The 19,958-nt window shown below is 37.6% G+C and overlaps 1 protein-coding gene across 1 annotated transcript; it reads right to left on the minus strand.

The window, feature by feature from the left end:
- Positions 1-487: 487 nt before the first annotated feature.
- On the minus strand, positions 488-17,680 carry LOC114363917 (monocarboxylate transporter 2). The gene is made up of 9 exons (XM_028319809.1): positions 17,339-17,680; positions 11,364-11,523; positions 10,529-10,836; positions 9,236-9,457; positions 7,252-7,389; positions 5,333-5,459; positions 4,466-4,566; positions 1,390-1,610; positions 488-846 (listed from the first exon to the last, which is right to left on the minus strand). Exons 2-9 carry the CDS (start codon positions 11,471-11,473, stop codon positions 616-618), a joined length of 1,458 nt encoding a protein of 485 aa, XP_028175610.1. The 5' UTR covers positions 11,474-11,523; positions 17,339-17,680; the 3' UTR covers positions 488-615.
- Between the last annotated feature and the right edge of the window lie 2,278 nt (positions 17,681-19,958).

Raw genomic sequence — 19,958 nt, forward strand, 5'->3', positions numbered from 1 at the left:
TCAGAAGTTGGTCAGTCTGTCGCTGTCGATACTGCTGGCAGCGCTGTTGCAAGCGATGCGTTGCTTCGCCCAGTTCTTAGAGGATATTGTAATTCCGCAACGGTAATATATTCGTAATAAGTATATTGTGTTCCTTTGTATTTTGGTGCATTATTCACCCAGTTATACTGTCTATTATTACAAAATGTCAATAATATATTTAATTAACATATTGTAATCTGTGTTTTAATGGTCTCAATCCAGGTACAAAACAATAAATATGTAACTTACTTTCTAGCTGAAAAACAAATCAGTAGTCTCAAGCGTTCTAAAGAGGAAATTGTAGAGTTCCTGTTATTGCTTTATTTTGAAATAGTTGTTTATCGACCGACAAGTTTTGGTTATGCTTTATTACTGCTATAAATAACTAGTAAATATTAATTAACCATATATTTGTTTCGGACCACTATAAACTCGGGATGAATAATGAAAGTTAATATTTTATAATAATTTAATAAATTATACTGAACAATACACAAACGCTACTATTCACACACATCAAATAAATTAATGAGGTTAAATAGGTACACTAAACGATTACGCTATTTATTGTCTCAACATTAACGCACTAGCATTTCACAGTGAGGCCTCGTTGATCACTGTAATCAGTCTATTATTTGTGTTATGGCACTTCTTCTTCCACTTGATGGAGTTCCTGTGTTCTGGGGAGTCCTGGTGTTCTATGGTGGAAGCCTGGGGGGAGTTGGAGACCACGATTGACCAGCGCCGGTTGCGCCGCTCGTTTAAGTTGGGCAGCTCTGCTATCAGGTTGTTTTCATACTCGCTCAACATCAAGTAGTTTTCGACCTGGAAATACAAGGGTTTTAATTTTGATTCATAATTTTGTCACGTTCAATAATGCCGTAAGGTGGGTCCAGACGGGTGTAAAGTGTAATGTAATATCGTGTAATGTATGGAACACGATTTCTACGTGTGAACGGCACTACGAGCATTACATGTAAAGTGCTGCCCATACTATTTCCATTACATTACACGATACATTCCATTACGCGTTACACCCGCCTGGACCCAGCTTTACACTGGCGTCAATAATTCGAATAGGGTTGGTTCATGAAAAGTGTTTCGATCACAAAAAATCTGGTCGAACTTTTGTTAGTTTTTTGCTGACGATGATGTTAAAAGTAACTAAAACGTCCAAGGATTTCTTTCGTTAATGTTATTCTCTTCCCCAAAAGGATCGAAAATTTTATATTTCAAAGTTTTACAGCTGAATATGTCTTCTCGTAAAGATAATGCCGAATTTCAATGGGTTTTCGGAGACCATTGCCAATCCAATGGGCTCTCTCTATAGTATCCGATAGCTCCTGACACCTCAATAAAGTACCTTACCTTATTACAACTAGTGATACAATCACCACCACAGTCCAGGTCCTCTAACAGGTGTTCTGGTATGTCCAGATCCAGGTCCAAATCCAGTCCGCCCTCCTCGCTGATGCAAGTCAGCTCGGGAGGCACATTGGGTGGGGGCGACCCCAGACTGCCCGGCCCTATGCTGTCCAGTAGGAGGTCTCGGCCTGCCCTGCCTGGTGCTACTAATTCTGCTCCTAGAACTGATGAACCAATTATGTAGAAAACTTGAGATGACAGCAGATCAGTGGGTCTAGACCAGGAGTAGGCCAAACCAGTCGAAAAGTGGTCGAAAAGCCCCTTTTTTGTATGGAGTTTTGACGGATTCGATTTTCGATTCGATCAAAAAGTGCGTTTTGTCTAGGGGGGCAGACAGGCAGACTATATTTTGATGACTGGGTAATGAAATCGAAATTCTATTTAGTCCGTCAGACAGATAATAAAAAAATATTGGACACGTATTTTTTTTTCATAATCGAATAGTTACTGTATTATACACCACTAAATTTTTATCACCGAAAAAATTTTAACAGGTTATGTAGAAACGTGTGGAATATTGAAAGCAAAAGAAAAAGAAATGTTTTTCATAAAGTTAATTTTTTTATTAAATTTTCGTTTGTCCGTATTTTACGCGTCACAGCTTTGTCACTCCGCTGCTCGCTAGAGTAGTCGTACGCGCTCGCACGTTGCATCGATCTGTCTGTCTCGCTCACGCCTCGACCACGCTTCCAGTGTTATTATTACATACTTAGCTAACTTAGACCATTTTGAATTCTAATAAGTGTTACATTATCGTATAATACTTAAATAGTGCTAGCGACGCGTGTGACCATAAATTACCAATTTTAGGAGGACATTTTGAGTCGCTTTATTTAACTTCTTTTTTTGCACAAATGGGATCAGTATCAATAACTCATTACCCAGAATTTTTTTTTTCGGTGATAAAAATTTAGTGGTGTATTGAGTTGAAATGTCGCGTGACATCACTTCCAAGTAAAAAATCTACATACTTACATAGACGTGACGTAAGGCGCCATTTCAACTCAATGTAGCACTGTTATGATTACTTAAGTAATTATGAAAGAAAATAAAAAATAGGAGTCTAATATTTTCTAATTATCTGACGGACAAATATCTAATTGTTTGTCATCTAGCCTATTACATTATGACCCCACAACACAACGTTTAGCTTGACAATGTCATCTACATAGGTAGGTACTTACCTACTCAGTCAGTGGGCTTTCGCCTATACCTCTTATATCTTATACATTTACTAAATGCACATAAATCGCATTTCTGCACAGCATTAACGCACTTGCCCAACCTTAAACCATTTTTAAGGGTTTTCTTCAGCAAACGATTTCTTAATTGGCAGAAATAATTATAAGTTAAATATCTGTTTCTTTTAGTCTGAAAACTCGAGTTGTGCTTGTTCTCTTCCAACTAGAATGATGAATAAAACAAATGATCTGACGATCAAATTTTCTCTACAAATAACTCACTTTCACGATAATTGATCTGCTAGTTATTTCCTCGTTAATCTCATAATTACTAGAATGCTGTTCGAAAAGAAAGTTACAACGATCGGCGGCTATCTTTGAAACTAATGGCCGGATCGTAACGCGATTATACAGAAGATTAAACTCTTCGAGTACAATCAGAAAAACTGTTTTATTATAGAAAATGTTTATCATGTTAAGTCATGTTTAACCAATTAAATATTGTCAACGTAAACTGTATAAGATATTAGTGATTAATCAGAATGAGTATAAACTAAATAGTTATAATATTATGTAAGTACATACCTAAGTAGATAGGTAGGTAGGTACCAATTAAGGACGTAGCACACTTATCGACCGGAAAGGGATCGTAACCGTATCAACTCGAGGTGGTCAGTATTCTTTGTATGAAACTCCATATTGCAACGCACACTTGTCCGCACCGTAACGTAAACACCTCGCCTCGCGAAAAGCGATGACAGCTTGCGAAAGGCGATACGGTATTGATCCCTTTCCGAGTTTAATAAGTCTGCCATGATTTACTGTCACATGTGGGGGAATGTGGGAATTTTTCAAAAATAAATTCCCCTTTACCCCTAGTGAGGAAGTCGTCAACGGGGTAAAATGGGAATCTTTCGTTAGTGCATTTCAGCCAAATGACGTCCACTGCTGGACAAAGGCCTCCTCCAAGGTTTTCCGCAATGAACGGTCCTGCGCTGCCCGCATCCAGGCTCTTCCCGCGACCTTCACCAGATCGTCGGTCCACCTAGTAGGAGGCCTGCCCACGCTACGTCTTCCAGCCCGTGGTCGCCACTCGAGAACTTTTCTGCCCCAACGGCCATCGTCTCTACGAGCTATGTGCCCCGCCCACTGCCACTTGATTTTAGCAATTCTACGAGCTATGTCGGTCACTTTGGTTCTCCTGCGGATCTCCTCATTTCTGATTCGATCACGCAGGGAAACTCCGAACATAGCCCGCTCCATTGACCTTTGGGTGACCTTGAGCCTTCTCACGAGGCCCATAGTGAGCGACCACGTTTCAGATCCATATACCATCACTGGCAACACACACAATAACTTTTTAAAAAAAAAACCGACTTCAAATGCGTGAACACAAATAATACCTATTCAACAAAAAAATAATCGTTCAAATTGGTTCATAATCGGCGGAGATATTGCGTATAAAAAAGTTCATCCCCAATTTTCCACCCTTGGGGGTGAAATATTTTCTTCAAATTCGCATGAAACCACCCTTTTAATAATACCTATTCAACAAAAAAATAATCGTTCAAATTGGTTTATAATCGGCGGAGATATTGCGTATAAAAAAGTTCATCCCCAATTTTCCACCCTTGGGGGTTGTTTTTTTTATTATTAAATTTAAATGGGACCACCCTTGAGGTATTACCTATACGCTAAAAAAAGATTTGTTCAAATCGGTTCATAATTGGCGGAGTTATCGCGTAACAAACATAGAAAAAAAAAACATACGGGTCGAATTGAGAACCTCATCCTTTTTTTGAAGTCGGTTGAAAATGGGAATAACCGTTTAAAATTACCTAAAGCTGTGGCAGCGCCAGTCGCAGCACGCGGCTCGCGATCGCGGCTCCGGCTGCGTCGCGACGGCCCGCACGCAGACTCGCACGTAGCGCCATTTTCTCTACAAATTCAAGGAAAAATATTAAAGGAAAATTTTGTCGGCCGTTTGGCGTAGTGGTTCAGAACGGACTACTATGCCGAGAGGTCCCGGGTTCGATTCCCGGCCAGGCAGAAATTGAAATGATGAATTTTAATTTCTGTGACGGGTCTGGGTGTTTTCTATGTATAATATGTATTTATTTAAAAAAAAAAAAAGTATTTAAGTATGTTTATATTCGTTGTTTATTACCCATAGTAGGTACAAGCTTTGCTTAGTTTTTAGCTAGCGGCGCAGTGTAAAATGTAAAGGATGTTTATTTATATTTATTTAAAACTTAATGCCCCGTAATTCTCGCATCATGACAAATAGTCAGGATAGATCCAAAAAACCATCAACTTTGGCTTACTTTTGCTTTACAATAAGAGATCAAATAGAAAAAGGGCGTCTTATAGATTTTATATATTTTTAGCTTGATCTTCCTCGTTAGATATTGAGGCAATACGTGTCGCCTGTTTGCTGGACCAGTAGGCCTAGTAGGATGCTCGCCGCGATAAGCTTTTATCGCGCCATTTTATCGATTTTACGCGATAATATGTTTGTCGTCTAAAATCGTCGATAAGATTTTATCACGGTGCGCATCCTAGCCCGGCTGATAAATCAAGGTGTCAATAAACTTAGTCAGAAAAAAATTCAACTGGTACTAAACCTTCCTTCAGACGCAAATTGAGTAAAAAGCATTTACACAGTAGGTATCTACAGACCGAATCGGATTCTATACAATACATACTTGGTGTGTTTATGAGCGACGCTGCGCCGGTGCAGATCTATGCAGAAGAGAGACAGCGAGCCGATGAGCGAGCAAGTCGAGCTGAAGTAGTACCCCGCCTTCCCTCCGCAGCCCACGTTTATGTAGCCTGAAACGTGCTTACGTTGTAAAGGACATTATGTTAGTGAGAGTGGTAGAGATAAATAAATAAGAACCGTTTGTAGATAGCGAGACGTCATGATGATTAGAATTTTTATGGAAGCGACGCGCCACAGTGGGTGGTAGAATTTATCCCGTTCAGAAAGACAGTCGCGGAGGGGGACTATTTATGATTAGGTACTTAGATCATATTATCCAAAAATTCCCAGTTGTCCCCAAAGGCGCTGATATCAGCAGGGGCTAATATAGCGATAAATAGCCGGTACCGGAAAACGCGGCGTGGGGCGTCCACCCACAAGGTGGACCGACGACATCATAAAGGTAACAGGAAGAAGTCCAGCGGGATAGCCCGCGCATCATGGAAAGCATTGGGGAGGCCTATGTTCAGCAGTGGACGTCCTGTGGCTGAGATGATGAGGATGGAATAGCCGGTACCGATACCTACCTATTACAGTCTGAGTCAATAAAAGACGACGCGCGACTAAGTAGGATGGGAGAAATATGCAAACATCCAGGCATCCCCAGCGTGGGGAGTGTTATGTAGTGGCTATAGCCAAATCCCCCCTATTGCTTGCGATTAATTAGAGAGGGTTATTCTTCTGCAGTGGAGACTTATGATAATACAATAACAGTAACATAATAATTTCCATAGGTAATTCTGTAACCCCGGGGCCACACAAATCACGATAATATTCAGGCGAAAGCGGAGCGTCTACGCGTCTGATTGTCTACACACGTTGACATAGCGCGAATCTTCAGGTTATAGAGATGTTGTGTGGCCTAGGTCCTAGGCTATATCGCTATGTTACGGTTAATGTGATATTAATAATAACCGGTTATTATGAATAATTACCGACAGTCGCGGTAAAAGTGATAAATTAATTACATTTAACAGTGATTATTTAATAATTCAACCTTAGTACCTACTAACAAATTTCATAAAAGAGAACATCTTGTGTAAGTGCTCGTGTACAGCCAAAATTTTGAACGTTTTGATATCATATATTAATATAATTTGGCATAATGAGTTTGGAATGTTTCTTGCATAATATTACTTTTCCATGATGCCTTTAACATAATGTTTTGATTTAAAGTGAAAAATAGGTTAAGGTGCGGCGGGGGTGGCCCTTGGGCCACCCCTAAGCCGCCAATTTAGTTTTATACACACAAATGACCTCATATTAATCACATTTACCAAATCATGTGGTAATTATTCATAATAACCGGCGATTATTCATAATTTTCACATTTTTCACTTTGACCGTAACAGCTATATTAACCTGAAGATTAGGATGGGCCTAGGCTAGCATAGATATTAGGGATGTTATGGACATGTAGTTTCAGTTATGGATACGGTTACGGATATTGGAATAATATTATACCGGTTTCGGTTACGGTTACGGATAATTTTTTGTTTCGGATATCCGAAAGTTTCGGTTACGGTTATCTAGTGTGCTAAGTATAGAATGCAATAGTGTATATTCCAATTTAGTTGTCCAACACAGTTCATCCCCTACGAATAGAATGGGTAGGTACTTAAGAGATTTCTTTGGCATCTCTTACCTTCTTTTGGTCTTACAAAAAAGCTTTTATCTTATATTAAGGAAAAAACTCATGTACTCAAAATGCAATCATTAAATCAGCGTAGGGACTTGCTTGACTCTGCTTACATCCGAAACCTTTGAATCGGTTACGGTTACGGATATTTTTTATTTCGGATATCCGAAAGTTTCGGTTACGGTTACGGATGTCCATAACATCCCTGAATTAGATATACTCACCTGAGAGCGGCACGCCGATGGCGATGGGCACGGCCTGCGAGCACTGCACGAAGCCCCACGTGCGCGCGAAGTTGCGCGAGCGCACGCGCTCGTATGTGTACATCTTCAGCGAGTAGTGGTAGCCGCCGCAGAAGATGCCTGGAGATGGAAACATCATTGGTAATTAATTCAAAACTTGTAAGGTACAGTTAGCGTCAAAATAGTTCGCGTTATCTGTGTTCGCGTTCCAAGATGTGTTGCGAACTTTTTGGCTATAGTTCCAAAATACTGAACTGTCCTATCCATGACATTGACAGTGGGGCGCCACCGTCAATACCGGATCGCTGGTTCCGATTTTTGCCATGTTGGAAACCATTTAGTTGAACGATGGTAGCGCCCCCCTGTCATTGAGTTTGGTGGGACAGTTCAGTGTGGGTCATCTATACTTTTGGTGTCACGAACTATTTGACGCTGACTGTAGGTAGGTACAGATGCTAATTTGAAGAAGAAGCTCGAATCTACACCTGCGGAAGTGACGTTTTACATTCTTAACTACATAGCTAGGTACTTTTTGTTTATAATGGGCCAGAAAACGTAGACGGACAGCCGTTGGTAATCTCTCAAATTTTTATGTCTCAACAACCCGAGAAGTATCAAATACCTATCCCAGAAAAACTTAAACATCAGTTAACTATTGAAATCGAAACTGGACTGCACTTGTAATATTTAACCCTTAAATGCATGATTTTTTATTTAGTTATGAAAAAAATATTTCAATTAGATTTTTAGTCACAGATAGGGGGAAAAATAATAAAAAAAATCTTAGTACGAAAAAAAAAGCATATTTTTGAAAATTAACAGTATGTAGCCAAATGTCTACACCATGCGTTTGTATGCCGTAAAATTGTTCTATGGTTTGTTTATTTGGCTTTTCTTTTCAGCATGTTTGGCTCGCTATCTGAAAAGGAAATTGAGACAGCTCTTGCTGCTTTAAATGATGGTGCAGTCTCAGAAGATGATGAAAATTTAGATGATGATAACATCGATTATTACCCAAACGTACGGGATTTGTTGCATGATCGGGATGAGGAGTCCATAGATCATAATCTACCCTTGGAACATAACGAAGACCCTGGAACATAACCCTCCCATAGTCTATGAAGAGGAGCATATATTAGATCAGATCTTCGTTATGTTCCAAGGGTAGATTATGATCTATGGACTCCTCATCCAGACCATGCAATAAATCCCGTACGTTTGGGTAAAAATCGATATTATCATCATCTAAATTTTCATCATCTTCTGAGACTGCACCATCATTAAAAGCAGCATGAGCTGCCTCAATTTCCTCTTCAGATAGCAAGCCAAACATGCTGAAAAGAAAAACCAAATAAGCAAACCATAGAACAATTTTATGGCATAAACGCATGGTGTAGACATTTGGCTACATACACAAAAATCAAGTCGAAGGCACATTCGGGATAGATTACCAAAAAAATAAGTTATAATAATGAATTCTTAATTATTTCTAACACGTATGTATTTTTTTCCAATCGTTTTAGCAATTAATTCTCACTGAATCCGAAATTCAAATACCACAAATTTTAACACTACCAATTTTTTCTCTTTCGCAATCGCTATGTCAAATATCAGTTAATTTTTTTTCAAATCTACCTTCATTTGCGTTTTTTTTATTTTTATTATGATGTTTTCTTTGATATTAGCGTACGTTCAGAAACGCTTATAAAATGTGTTACTTTTTATAATCAAAAAAGTACTTCGTAGACATATGGCAACACTATGCATTTAAGGGTTAAAAATAAAGATGGCAGCAAATCCGTGTTAAATCNAAGAGCCAGTCTGTAACTGCTTATGTTTTTATCAGTTTTATGTAAAGTGATCATTATGGTTAATCATTGGGGGAGGCCTATGTTCAGCAGTCCTATGGCTGTACTATGATGATGTAATAAGTAACAAAATGTGTTTACTGATTTTGTATACTCACCGTATACCCATGCAAACATCACGTATCCCCTATACGAGCCCTCGACAGCCGTGAGCGCCATGGTTGCCAGTCCGCATACGAAAACCGCTGCTTGCGTCAGGTACTGCCTCGCGATGCGGCACTCGGCTGAGTTCTGCCTCACCAGTAGACCGAAGGCCGCGCAGCCCACCGCCCATGCTAGTCCTAAGTACGCCTGGAGAATCTCTGCTGTGTCGCCTAGGCCTGGAATAAGAGGTAGATTAGTTACTTAGATCCTTGCAGATTAATTAAAGATAGAACACGGTGATCTAGTTTTGATAACCTTCCAGAAGCTGTTGGTGCTCTCTTTTTTATTCTAGCAATCATAGTAGTTATTCGCTTCTGAACACGCGCTTCTTCTACCAACACATCGATGATGCAGTGCAGAATTTAGGTGGCTCCAGTACTTAGACTTACAGTTAATAAGTGAGGTCTTTAAGTATGTATTTTTATCTGACCATTACGATTTGTTACATCTGCACAGGTCGGTTATGACGTGGTTATGACAAATGGAGAGATTGCAAGAGATTTTGGTAAATAAGTAATTTAAAGTATAACGGATTGATACACTAGTTAGAGCGTCTAAAGTGTCTGACTATGTATGAGGGTGTCCAAAGCTGGTGTCCTGAAGCCAATCCAGACATCCAATCACTAAGATACCTAAAGTTTTATATTAACTCTACCTATCAATCACTTTGTTACCATTCGGCAAAATTAATAACCAGTGAAAGTAAATTGTTAGCTGTAAAAGTAAATAATATTATTTAGGTTTACGTACATTTTACGAGCAGTAGGCACTGGTACAATTACTTGTTTGCCGACTTTGTCACGATAAACGTCTATCAGAGTCATAAAGTCACCTTTATTAGGTTGAAGTCATGTCAGGGTAATGCGGAAGCTATCAACATTTCAGCTGAGTAACGAGAAAGCTAAATTGCTAAATAAATGTGTCCATAATATTATGCTAACTGACAGATAAATGAGCCATGTCAGAAGCAGTAGGTTTATGAATTTTTGTTATTATGTAGAGTCATCACTGAACGACCATTTCTAACAAGAACTATTAGTGAATCTTCTAATTTAACCATCAATACTGTCTTAATAACTTACGTCGGTAAGTCGACAGCGTGTCGGTAGGTATTCCCCATCATTATATTATGTAGGTACAAACTTTACTATTTAGATATTCAAGATGTAATGTAAACTTTGAATAAAAAGTTTGAATTTGAATGAACAGCTTATCTGGTGTAGGTATTTTTTACCTAAAATACCAACCTTCTTCTTCAGCATGGTATGCCAAATAGAATATCGGCGTGTTGATCCCAAACGCTGAAATCCCCGTTGACATCAGCAGGATCCTCACCGTCTTCGACTTTAGCGTCGAGAAGTCGAAGAAGGGCTGTCTATCATCAGACTTGTTCCTGTCCTTCATTTTCCGCTTGATCTTATTTTGATTCTTGAGATGCAGTATCGCCCTCCTTTGAGGATGGTACAATGAAGCTGACCGGTAGAACGTGCCCAGGATGAAGGTAACGAAGACAACTCCTGTCACCGCTTGCAGCCCTAACCGCCAACCGATGGCTCTGAAAACCGAATGGATTGGTTTCAAATTTCGTAAATACCTCTTTGAGCTGAAGTATTTTTATGCAGCGACATAAAACTTTAAGTCTCGGTTTAAAGTGTTGACAAGATTTAATAAGTAAAGTAGCGTCTCGGTTTTACGACTTTAGTCATTTATTTGAGTCCATATTATACAGTTTATGTAGGATTTTAAAGCAATGGCAAGTCATTTTAAAAATTACTTACTTACTTTAAATGCTAAAAAAAGGAAATAAAAACCAAGGAGTTCAACAAAATTGGAACTAAAAACATTGCGCCTTATCTTTATTATGTCGCAATATCAGAGAATGTCACTTAGGTAATGGAAAACTTATAAAAAGGTATGTATAATTATGAATTATGAATACCTATTATAGTCACTAATGTATTTAGGGTCGTATCGTGTCATCATCAGTCATCAATGTTGTTAAGTCGCACCTTTCAACTAGCAGTTGAAGTTGTAACCACAGAAGGAAGTATGTAGAAAGTAGGTAGTTTTGAAGTGACTTACCGTATGGCGCCTTTGATAAAGGTGGACATGACAGCTATGCCGAGCCCGCTGCCGCTCACGATGAAAATCTCCACCAGCTCCCGTCTCCGCTTGAAGTACTGCGCCACCATCAGGGTGGAACAGTCGCGCGTCAGCCCCACGCCTACTCCGACCACAGTACCTTTAACAGAAGTAAAATAAGGAAACTGTTAATAAGAATAAATTTATTACCTACTTAATAAAACTTAGCCTAGATACTTAGATTCACTTAAATTAAAGTTAGTGTTAATTAGTGCTTTTGCTATAAATTGCTTCAATAGCAATTGAAAAGAAAATTCAGACTAAAATTTTCCAGCCGATAAGATATTCAGAAACAAATTAAAGAGGTCCCAAATTAGGGTACTTAGGTAATTAGAGAGCAGATCGCAAATTTCATTAGGTTCAAGTTCAATAAACAAAATATAAGTTTAGGATGCTATTGAAGTTGAAGCTAAGGTTGAAGCGCGAGTAATAAGAAGTAGTTAAATTTATTTACAGAGTACCGGGAAATTGCTGAGACAAATTATTAGGTAGTGATTTTTTAAAATTATTTATTCATACATCCATCCTGTAGTAGTGATCATACACTACTAATAACCCACAATAAGTAATCCTTGCCTACGCATCCTAATATAAATCAGGTGAAACACTTACATTATCTACCAAGCTAAGATTCTGTAACAAATAGGTACAATCTTTGCTGAAATAACCCCTTCCCTGGGGTTCGTTGGTGCTTACGATAACGTAAGAGGTGGTTCGTTTAGGTTAACGACGCTTTTCCCTTATTTACCCCATATGCATGGAAATTGGCTCTTATGCACGCGCGGTCCAAATTTACATAGATCTATCGCACTAAAATATTACTCAAGCTACTGTACCTACTTACCTTAACGGAACCGTTTACCTAGAGAATTTAAATTGAGACTTAAAAAGTTTATGGATTTTAACTCTTTAATAAAAAATAACTTTATTGACTTTCTTATGGTGTAAAATGTGTTTTTTGTTACGCAGGTTACAATAATTAAGGTCACTCTGGTGTTAGACTTTACAAAATGCTCCTGACCCTGCTTCTCTTGTGTCTATCTTTACCCCAATCAGACTGATTGCTTTTCACATAAGATTCAAGTGAAAGACGCCAGAAGAAGATTCTTAGGTACATAGGATACAAAGTCTTTTTGAATTATGAAATGTTAGAACAAAATAATGATCCTTACGTTCGTATTTACTAGATTCATTATCGAGCATAAATTGAAGCTTTTGATAGGTTGTCCAATATTTAGTTTAATCACAGCACAGACTATTGAGACTGAATCGTATTCTGGGCATGGTTTTGTAAAACGGGTCTAAAAACCTTTTTGCTAGCTGTATCTGCTTTCATATGATTTGATGAAGGATACAGCGTATCTCCGTGAGGGGGACGAACACTGATGTGTCACAAATCACCGGTCGAATCACTCGAGTATGAAAATTGATGATGTGGAAATTATTCTAAATATGGCAACAAAACAAATGGTGGGTATCTTGTGCATGCAGTATCGAATTTTGTTGCATATTTATGGGATATAAAAAAAATCGATTAACTTCTCCATCTATAAGTACAATGGGGTGACTCAAAACGATCGTTCTTGATAGAGTGTTTTGGTTGGTGATTGGAATAACTTGTATCTACACAGATTGTAAATGTAAATCGTCATAAAACATTTTCCTTTAGAACTTTGACTGAACCTTTACTGCGATTGCCAAAGGTTGGCAATAAATTCAAAACAGGTCACGGGCCCTATAAAATATCAAGAGGTAAAAACAAATATTTGTATTCATTGTAGATACAGATTCAGTTTTATTGCATGCATGAGGCAATGCATACCTCGTATCATGAGGTGGTGGTCATTGCAACGATATAAAATATGCCTTGCACGGACAAGTGCAGTTGAAGTAAGTATTGTGAGTCAGATGTAGAATATTTACCTATTGCTTATCTTTCTCTATTCTCTAACTAGGTTTTTAAAATGACCTCAAAACAAAAATACATAGTAAAATGTCATAACGCCTCATTCATACCTACTTGTAATGTTGTCAAACAAAAATCCCTTTGGTGTTTTCTTTCTAACCTATTCTAACCTATCCCTTAAGACTAATCGCAGTAATCAACACTTTCGTTTGTTCAAAAACGGTAACCGTTGTGTATTTTATACCAACGTAGACTAACTCTATTTACATAATCACTGAAATTACGGCTGTTGTTTACGCCATGTTTCCTTTGGTGTAGAGCAAGTGGTATTTTATCAACGGGTTCCAAAAGAATTCATTGATACAAGTGGTTTTGAACTCATGACCTTTGGAATAAGATCGAGGTCATGAAAGCAAAGTACATAACTATCTCCTCTGCAAGTAGTAGTTATTATTCACTTAAACACTTAAATGAAGAAAAATAACTAAAGAAATGATTTCTGTTAAAACAATGGATGACAAATTGAGAGATGATTTAAGGTAATTGTCACATTCATCTGAACTAAACTGTTAAAGAATCCGGAGTAGGGTAGGTACCAGTACCACCCTCTACCTTTAATCATTTAATAGTGGATATTTTTAATAAGTTAGGTACAAAATTTTAAGCTATTCGCTTATATTTTCTACAGGCAATTAAAAGGAAAATTACCTACAAAAAAAACTTACCTACATACTATAATATTCTGTCTAAATATTAACTACGTTAAAAAATACTTTAAAAAGCATTGCATTTAAGCAATATTCTCAAGATGAAAAGCAATTGCCTATCACAGCTCAAATTAAGAACGAATAACATCACACTCGCTTCAAATTTGTTTCTAGACAAACTTAGAGAACTCGATCTGATTGGTAGACTTGCTATAACCCTGTAAGGGCCATCGAGTTTTATTTTCGTAGACTCAAACTTTTACAGTTTGAGCACTCTCACATCAAAACTTTATTGACTCGCCGAACATTCTAATTATCATAACAATAGAGATGTTATTGTGATCGTGGTGGAATAAGATGAGGAAATAAAATTACTGGTATGGATTGGACAGTTTACACATGCTGAGGGATTCAATTTAGCCATAGATCTAGTCTCTTCTAGTTAATCTTAGTTTTTTTAGATTTCTTTGATCAGCAATTGATAATTAGATAAACATTTAACAATAGACCATTACGAGGGTTTGAATAACATTTTAATGAAATAATAGCAGACACCTATGTAATAGTAAGCAAGCAGGGTTGGATAGAAATATTGACCCTTATTATAATTACTAAGTAGGAGGTACTGCTAAATTTAAGGCTGAATAGTATAGAATACCTACTACAGAACAGTTTGGCCAAATATGGCCCATTTGGCACTACAAACTTTGCCTATAGATAGGGACTCTACTACAGTAACTAAAGTAAAGGAATTTAGAATTCTGGAAAGTGTTAAAAAGTGGACCACAGATCAAGCGGCCATCCATTTGGTCAGTGTTTAGCTGCAAATATGATACGATAGACGTGTACAGCATGCGCTGAGCCACATCTTGCAGCATCGGAAGCATTATCATCTAAATTGGGTCATTTCGCTGCACATGGGTATTGTATCAGTGACTGAACGTGCTCAATAAAGACATGGTTATCTGGTTTAAGGGACAGGTTGCCTGAAACTACGAGTAGGTATAATCGGACTTTTGTTTGAAAATCCACAATGATTTACAATTAACAATGGTGTCATTACAAAATTTACAGTTTCGTCAAATTCAGTAGGAAATTGACTCCCAGTTATCTTCTTCTATATATATATGTAAAAGAAAGTCGTGTTAGTTACTCCACTTATAACTCAAGAACGGCTGAACCGATTTAGCTGAAAATTGACAGGGAGGTAGTTTAGAGCCAGGAGAAGGACATAGGATACTCTTTATCCCGTTCGAAATTAAAAAAAAGTCTGCTTATTTATTGCCATTAAGGCGGAACAAAGTTCGCCGGGTCAGCTAGTGGTTATATAAAAATGTGTACCTAAACCATGTCCTGTTGTAAATGTTGTAATACGATATAGGTACCAGTTTGTTATCTGTTATCCAAAATTCCAAAGTGTGTCAGATCCTAATTAAGTTCAGACCATGTAGAAAGAGAATGCAACGGGTTAGTTAGATACGGTCAACCATTCCCCTTTATTGTGGTTGCAGATAGCAAAGCTACCTTGAAATGAGTCGTGTAAAGTCACATTATACTGGTAAGCTTTCATACAGCTTACACTGTTATGTATAATAAGCTCTGGTTAATAAGCACTTTTCTCGGAAAATTCGCTACATCTCGAGTTTTAAGTTTCATATTATCCGAAACCTACTTTGGTTAAATCGTAACTTGCACTAGGTATTTCTAAGGATCAAAAGCAGAAATTCAGAGTAGTGTCCTTCAATTTATTTAAGCGTAAGAATTTTCAAAGGATGACGGCATAATAAATTATGGAATTGGGGTATTAAGATGTAACCCTCTTCTTTTAAGTCAATTTAATTAGTTTACCAATTTAGTAAATTTTCAGGCTCAGATAGGTTCTGGTGAACTGAACAAGCTGTATCATCCATTTGCATCTATTTTAAAACCGGACAGTCCTTTCAAACTCCACTCAAAAATGTCCGAAGAAATGGTTCGTGTAACTGGAACAGGACGCGGCTATTGCGTTTCAAAGCGCCACAGATTCCAGAGTTGCACTTGCAACGGAATACCAAATAAATATTGCGAAAATTCCATCCGTCATATGTTTGATCTTATGATCGTGAGGTTTTGTCGTATATCCGCTTGTTTACTGAGCACCAATTAGCGGATACCTTTGAAGTCTGCTAAAACGAGTTTCGGATATGAATCTGATGATATAAATTGAGCCGTCAGAGTGCGCGTGCGCTTTCAGGTGCATTAAAGTTCCATTTATTTGTGTTGGGCCGGTGTAATGCAGTAATGAATCAGTTATGCGGCGTATTGAGTTCTTAACGAGAAGACCTCAGTGATAGCTGATACGATCTGTATTTTTAAGAAGAAGAACTTTATAATTTGTGTGCTATTTGAGATTATTTGTTAACAAAAATATTTAGTGCCTATTAATCATTTCGAAGATCTACCTAGTCTAGTAAGTAACGTCTGGTTGTCTGCTTTTATGAAATTTATTTAGGTCTTCAAACAAAAATTAATTATTGCTTAAACTCACACCTTTTGATCTTCGAATTAGGTGGAGTACACTGCGATCGAACATCCAGCAAGATTGATTGCATTTCATTTTACCAAACACTCCCAAATTTTACGACCGCTAAAATCCTGAAGTAATCGATTCTTTTACGGCTACGAGTAAAAGTTTCAACTTGAATTCACTTCAGTTATTCCTTGTACAATTGGATATGAATAGGATTATAACAAGTTTCTTGTTTTGAAGTTGTTGTTGCCTTGATTAAAGGAACGATTATTACTTTAGTAAGTGAGTGTGTAGAGCTCTTTTCATTAGGTACTAACTAGTTGGCTTATTGTTGTTTATCGAGTCTACGAGAATTTGACTCAACTGCTAAATTGCACGAGAAGCTTTAATAGAAAACGTGACTATAGCAATTGATATATCCCTATAGTTTCTATTAGTACCGTACTAATTTATTATCTAAGTTAAGTAGGCACCTAATCTATGTAAATTAACTTGGTCTTATAGTTTAAGTTATTAACTTAAATGGTGAGTAGGCCAGGCCCCATTCAATTTAATACAACCATAATTAAATACATAAGAGTCTGATGAAACTAAATTGTCATAGAGGCAGGCAGGCACCATCCTCAGCCGTGATATGCGTCGACGTATCTACGTAAAGCTGAGCTAGCAATTCCTACACTCATCCTAGGCCAATGTACCTACCACCCTAGACAGCATCTCACTTATCATCAGGTATGATTGCGGTCAAATACCTGCCTTGTTCTGCATTAAAAAACAATAAACGTTTACATACCGTAACTGAAGAAGAGCTGGTGGAACTGCGTCGCGAAGGAGGTGAAGAGGCAGCCGAGAGCGGCCACCAGCCCGCCGACGACGGCCGTGACGCGCGTTGACTTGCGCACGCACAGCGCTACCGTCACCGGAGACAGCGCCAGCGCCACGCCTGCTGATAGCGCGCCGAGACATCCTGGAAACAAGAATGGGGGATTTGTTACAAGTAGAATAAGAACACCTGAGGGAAGACTGTTAAGAAGATGTTTTAAGAGGTGTTTAAGGGAGAAGAGTGATGCCCGTTTTCACCATCAATGCCTAATTTTTATGTGACCCCTATTCAAACAAAATTCCTGTTATGTGTTACGTTAAGGGGTCACTTTAAAAATAGGGATTGATGGTGAAAACGGGCATAAGGCCTCCAATCCAACCTGTTTGGCCAGTGTAGTCAGTTATTGGCCAGTTCCTTCTATTTCCTCTAGTAAATTAGAGAGGATCATCCTCCTGCAGTAAAGATCATAAATATTAAGATGTGGTTGAGTAGTTAAGGTTCGTTGGTAAAACTATTCGGTCAATTAGTGAAGGAAATTCTCCTGCAGTGAAGATCACAATGACCTAATGATGTCGAAGATTAGAGGTGATGATGATAATTGTGGTGGTGAAGATGATGATAACAGTTACACTGATTGGTAGTGTCAGTCTCAGAATAGATGGATAATAATATGGTGTATAAGAACGGGTTTTGAAAAGGTTTTTGAATTCCACGCGATAAATTCGCGGGCGATCGCTAATTGTTCAATAAAATTTTGTGTCTAAGCTTACAAACACGAACGTAAATCACTAGGATTTACCACTGTCTTTAAGCTCCTAGAATGTGCTATTAGAACTTCTTCCTTGAGATATATCAGGTACAAACGGTAGAGCTATCTAAATAGCAGAGAAAACCCGCTCGGGTTAGCACAATTTCTTTTCGTAAAAAGTAATGCGGCTATCTCATTACCATACGAAATGAGAAGAACATCTCTGGCTAAAAATGGAATAGTGTTGTGTGTAAATTGACCTATAGCCAAGTAGGTAATTGAAACCAGTCGTACTCGTAACTAATGTTTACAATCAGTTATTTGCAGGAGCCATTTACTTTTTTGCGAGCTCCGGAGTGAATACCCTGTTTATTATAGTGAGTTTGCTCTCGATTTTCATGAAAACATTTCCTTGACCTTGTAGTTGATTGGGTTGACTGGACCTTCTAAAGTTTTGTTCACACCATTATTGTTCCAACTGTATTTGGTATTGTAATGCCGTATCTCATACATCTGAGTCACGTTGAAAGAGTTGAATATTTCATAAAACTGAAATATGATCTTGATAAAATGACATCCCCTGGTTCGTCGCTCACTGATGTATGTATGAGTATGGGGCATGAAGTATAAAGAAATATTTTTTGTTTGCCGCCATATCTGGGCGGATAGCCCATGATGTTTACGTTATGTCCCGTCTCAGATATTGCGCAAGGCTAACATGCCATGCTTTAGTATTAAGATTTGTCGTTTTACGTCATATTTCTTGGATACAGAAGCATTTTGGATCTGCCCTGCCCCTTACGCAATAGTACCGGGTAATGACAAAATAATTATCATTAAAAGAAGACATTCAATTTACGTGTAAGAAGTTACGGTTCTTATTTCATTTTTTTTCTGTAATCCTATATTCTATAGAATTTCTACAAAACTACAGGCTTTTAAACTTTATATTATAAGCTATGATTAAAGTACGTTCTAGAAGCTGAACTAAGGTAAACGGCTACTAGTTCGTGATAGTACGTAAGTTCGTAAGTTTTTTTTCTAGCTCAAATAATAAGCAAATGGAATATTATTTATAAAAATTCTTTATTACTATAAAAACTCTATTATTTAAGCTATCTAAAAAACCAAGTACCAACATTGTGGCGCCAAAAATGAGAGCAATACGAAGCTTCAAACTCTCAGAGAGCCAAAAACAGCCGTGCGGCGTGAAAATGTTGCTCTCACCGTAAGGTTAGCGCTCCAACTTCTTAAGCTTATATAAGTTCCCCCCCCTCCTCTACATTTCTAATGGGAATATAAATATTTTCACTTATTGTTAGAAATAACAAATCAAAATTGTATTATTTAGACTCACATTATTTCTTATGAATATTTCAGGTAAGTGATATCGACAATTTCACATAATTATTTTATTCTAAATTTTTATTATCGTTTTTAAATTTATTAAACCCTTAATCATTATTAAAATATCCTAACTGGATGCATAAAACCTTATCCCGAAATAGGGCACATGAGTTCACGAACTTAGAAACAGAGCAAAATTTTGTCACGAAACAGGATCCAAACTAGAGGTCCGCAGAATAATTAATATAAAAAAAAGTTCAAACTATATAACTATAAATTATGTATTAACTTACTGTCAAAAGACCAAAGTTTAGCATACAAAAGCTTTCATACTGATATCATGCTTGGTTATTTTTAAATAAAATGTTAAAGTCGTAAGAGCCTTAATATACCGAAGTAGGGGGCACTTACCTTAAGTAGTCAAAGCAAAATAAAAGCACACAGCTATCTAGGTTTGTCTATTATACAAGGATTGTTCTATTTATAAATATCAGT

Source organism: Ostrinia furnacalis, unplaced genomic scaffold (genome assembly GCF_004193835.3).
Source record: "Ostrinia furnacalis isolate ACB-3 unplaced genomic scaffold, ASM419383v2 OfSCF7334, whole genome shotgun sequence".
NCBI lineage: Eukaryota > Metazoa > Arthropoda > Insecta > Lepidoptera > Crambidae > Ostrinia > Ostrinia furnacalis.

What these genes read in the sequence shown, in the direction of transcription:
- LOC114363917 (XM_028319809.1), bottom strand. Translation starts at nt 11,473, where the DNA reads ATGGTGGCGCAGTACTTCAAGCGGAGACGGGAGCTGGTGGAGATTTTC. An exon ending in TTTATCAAAGGCGCCATACG is followed by an intron (nt 10,837 to 11,363) that starts GTAAGTCACTTC and finishes TTCGGTTTTCAG; the next exon opens with AGCCATCGGTTGGCGGTTAG. An exon ending in GATGTTTGCATGGGTATACG is followed by an intron (nt 7,390 to 9,235) that starts GTGAGTATACAA and finishes TTCCATCTCCAG; the next exon opens with GCATCTTCTGCGGCGGCTAC.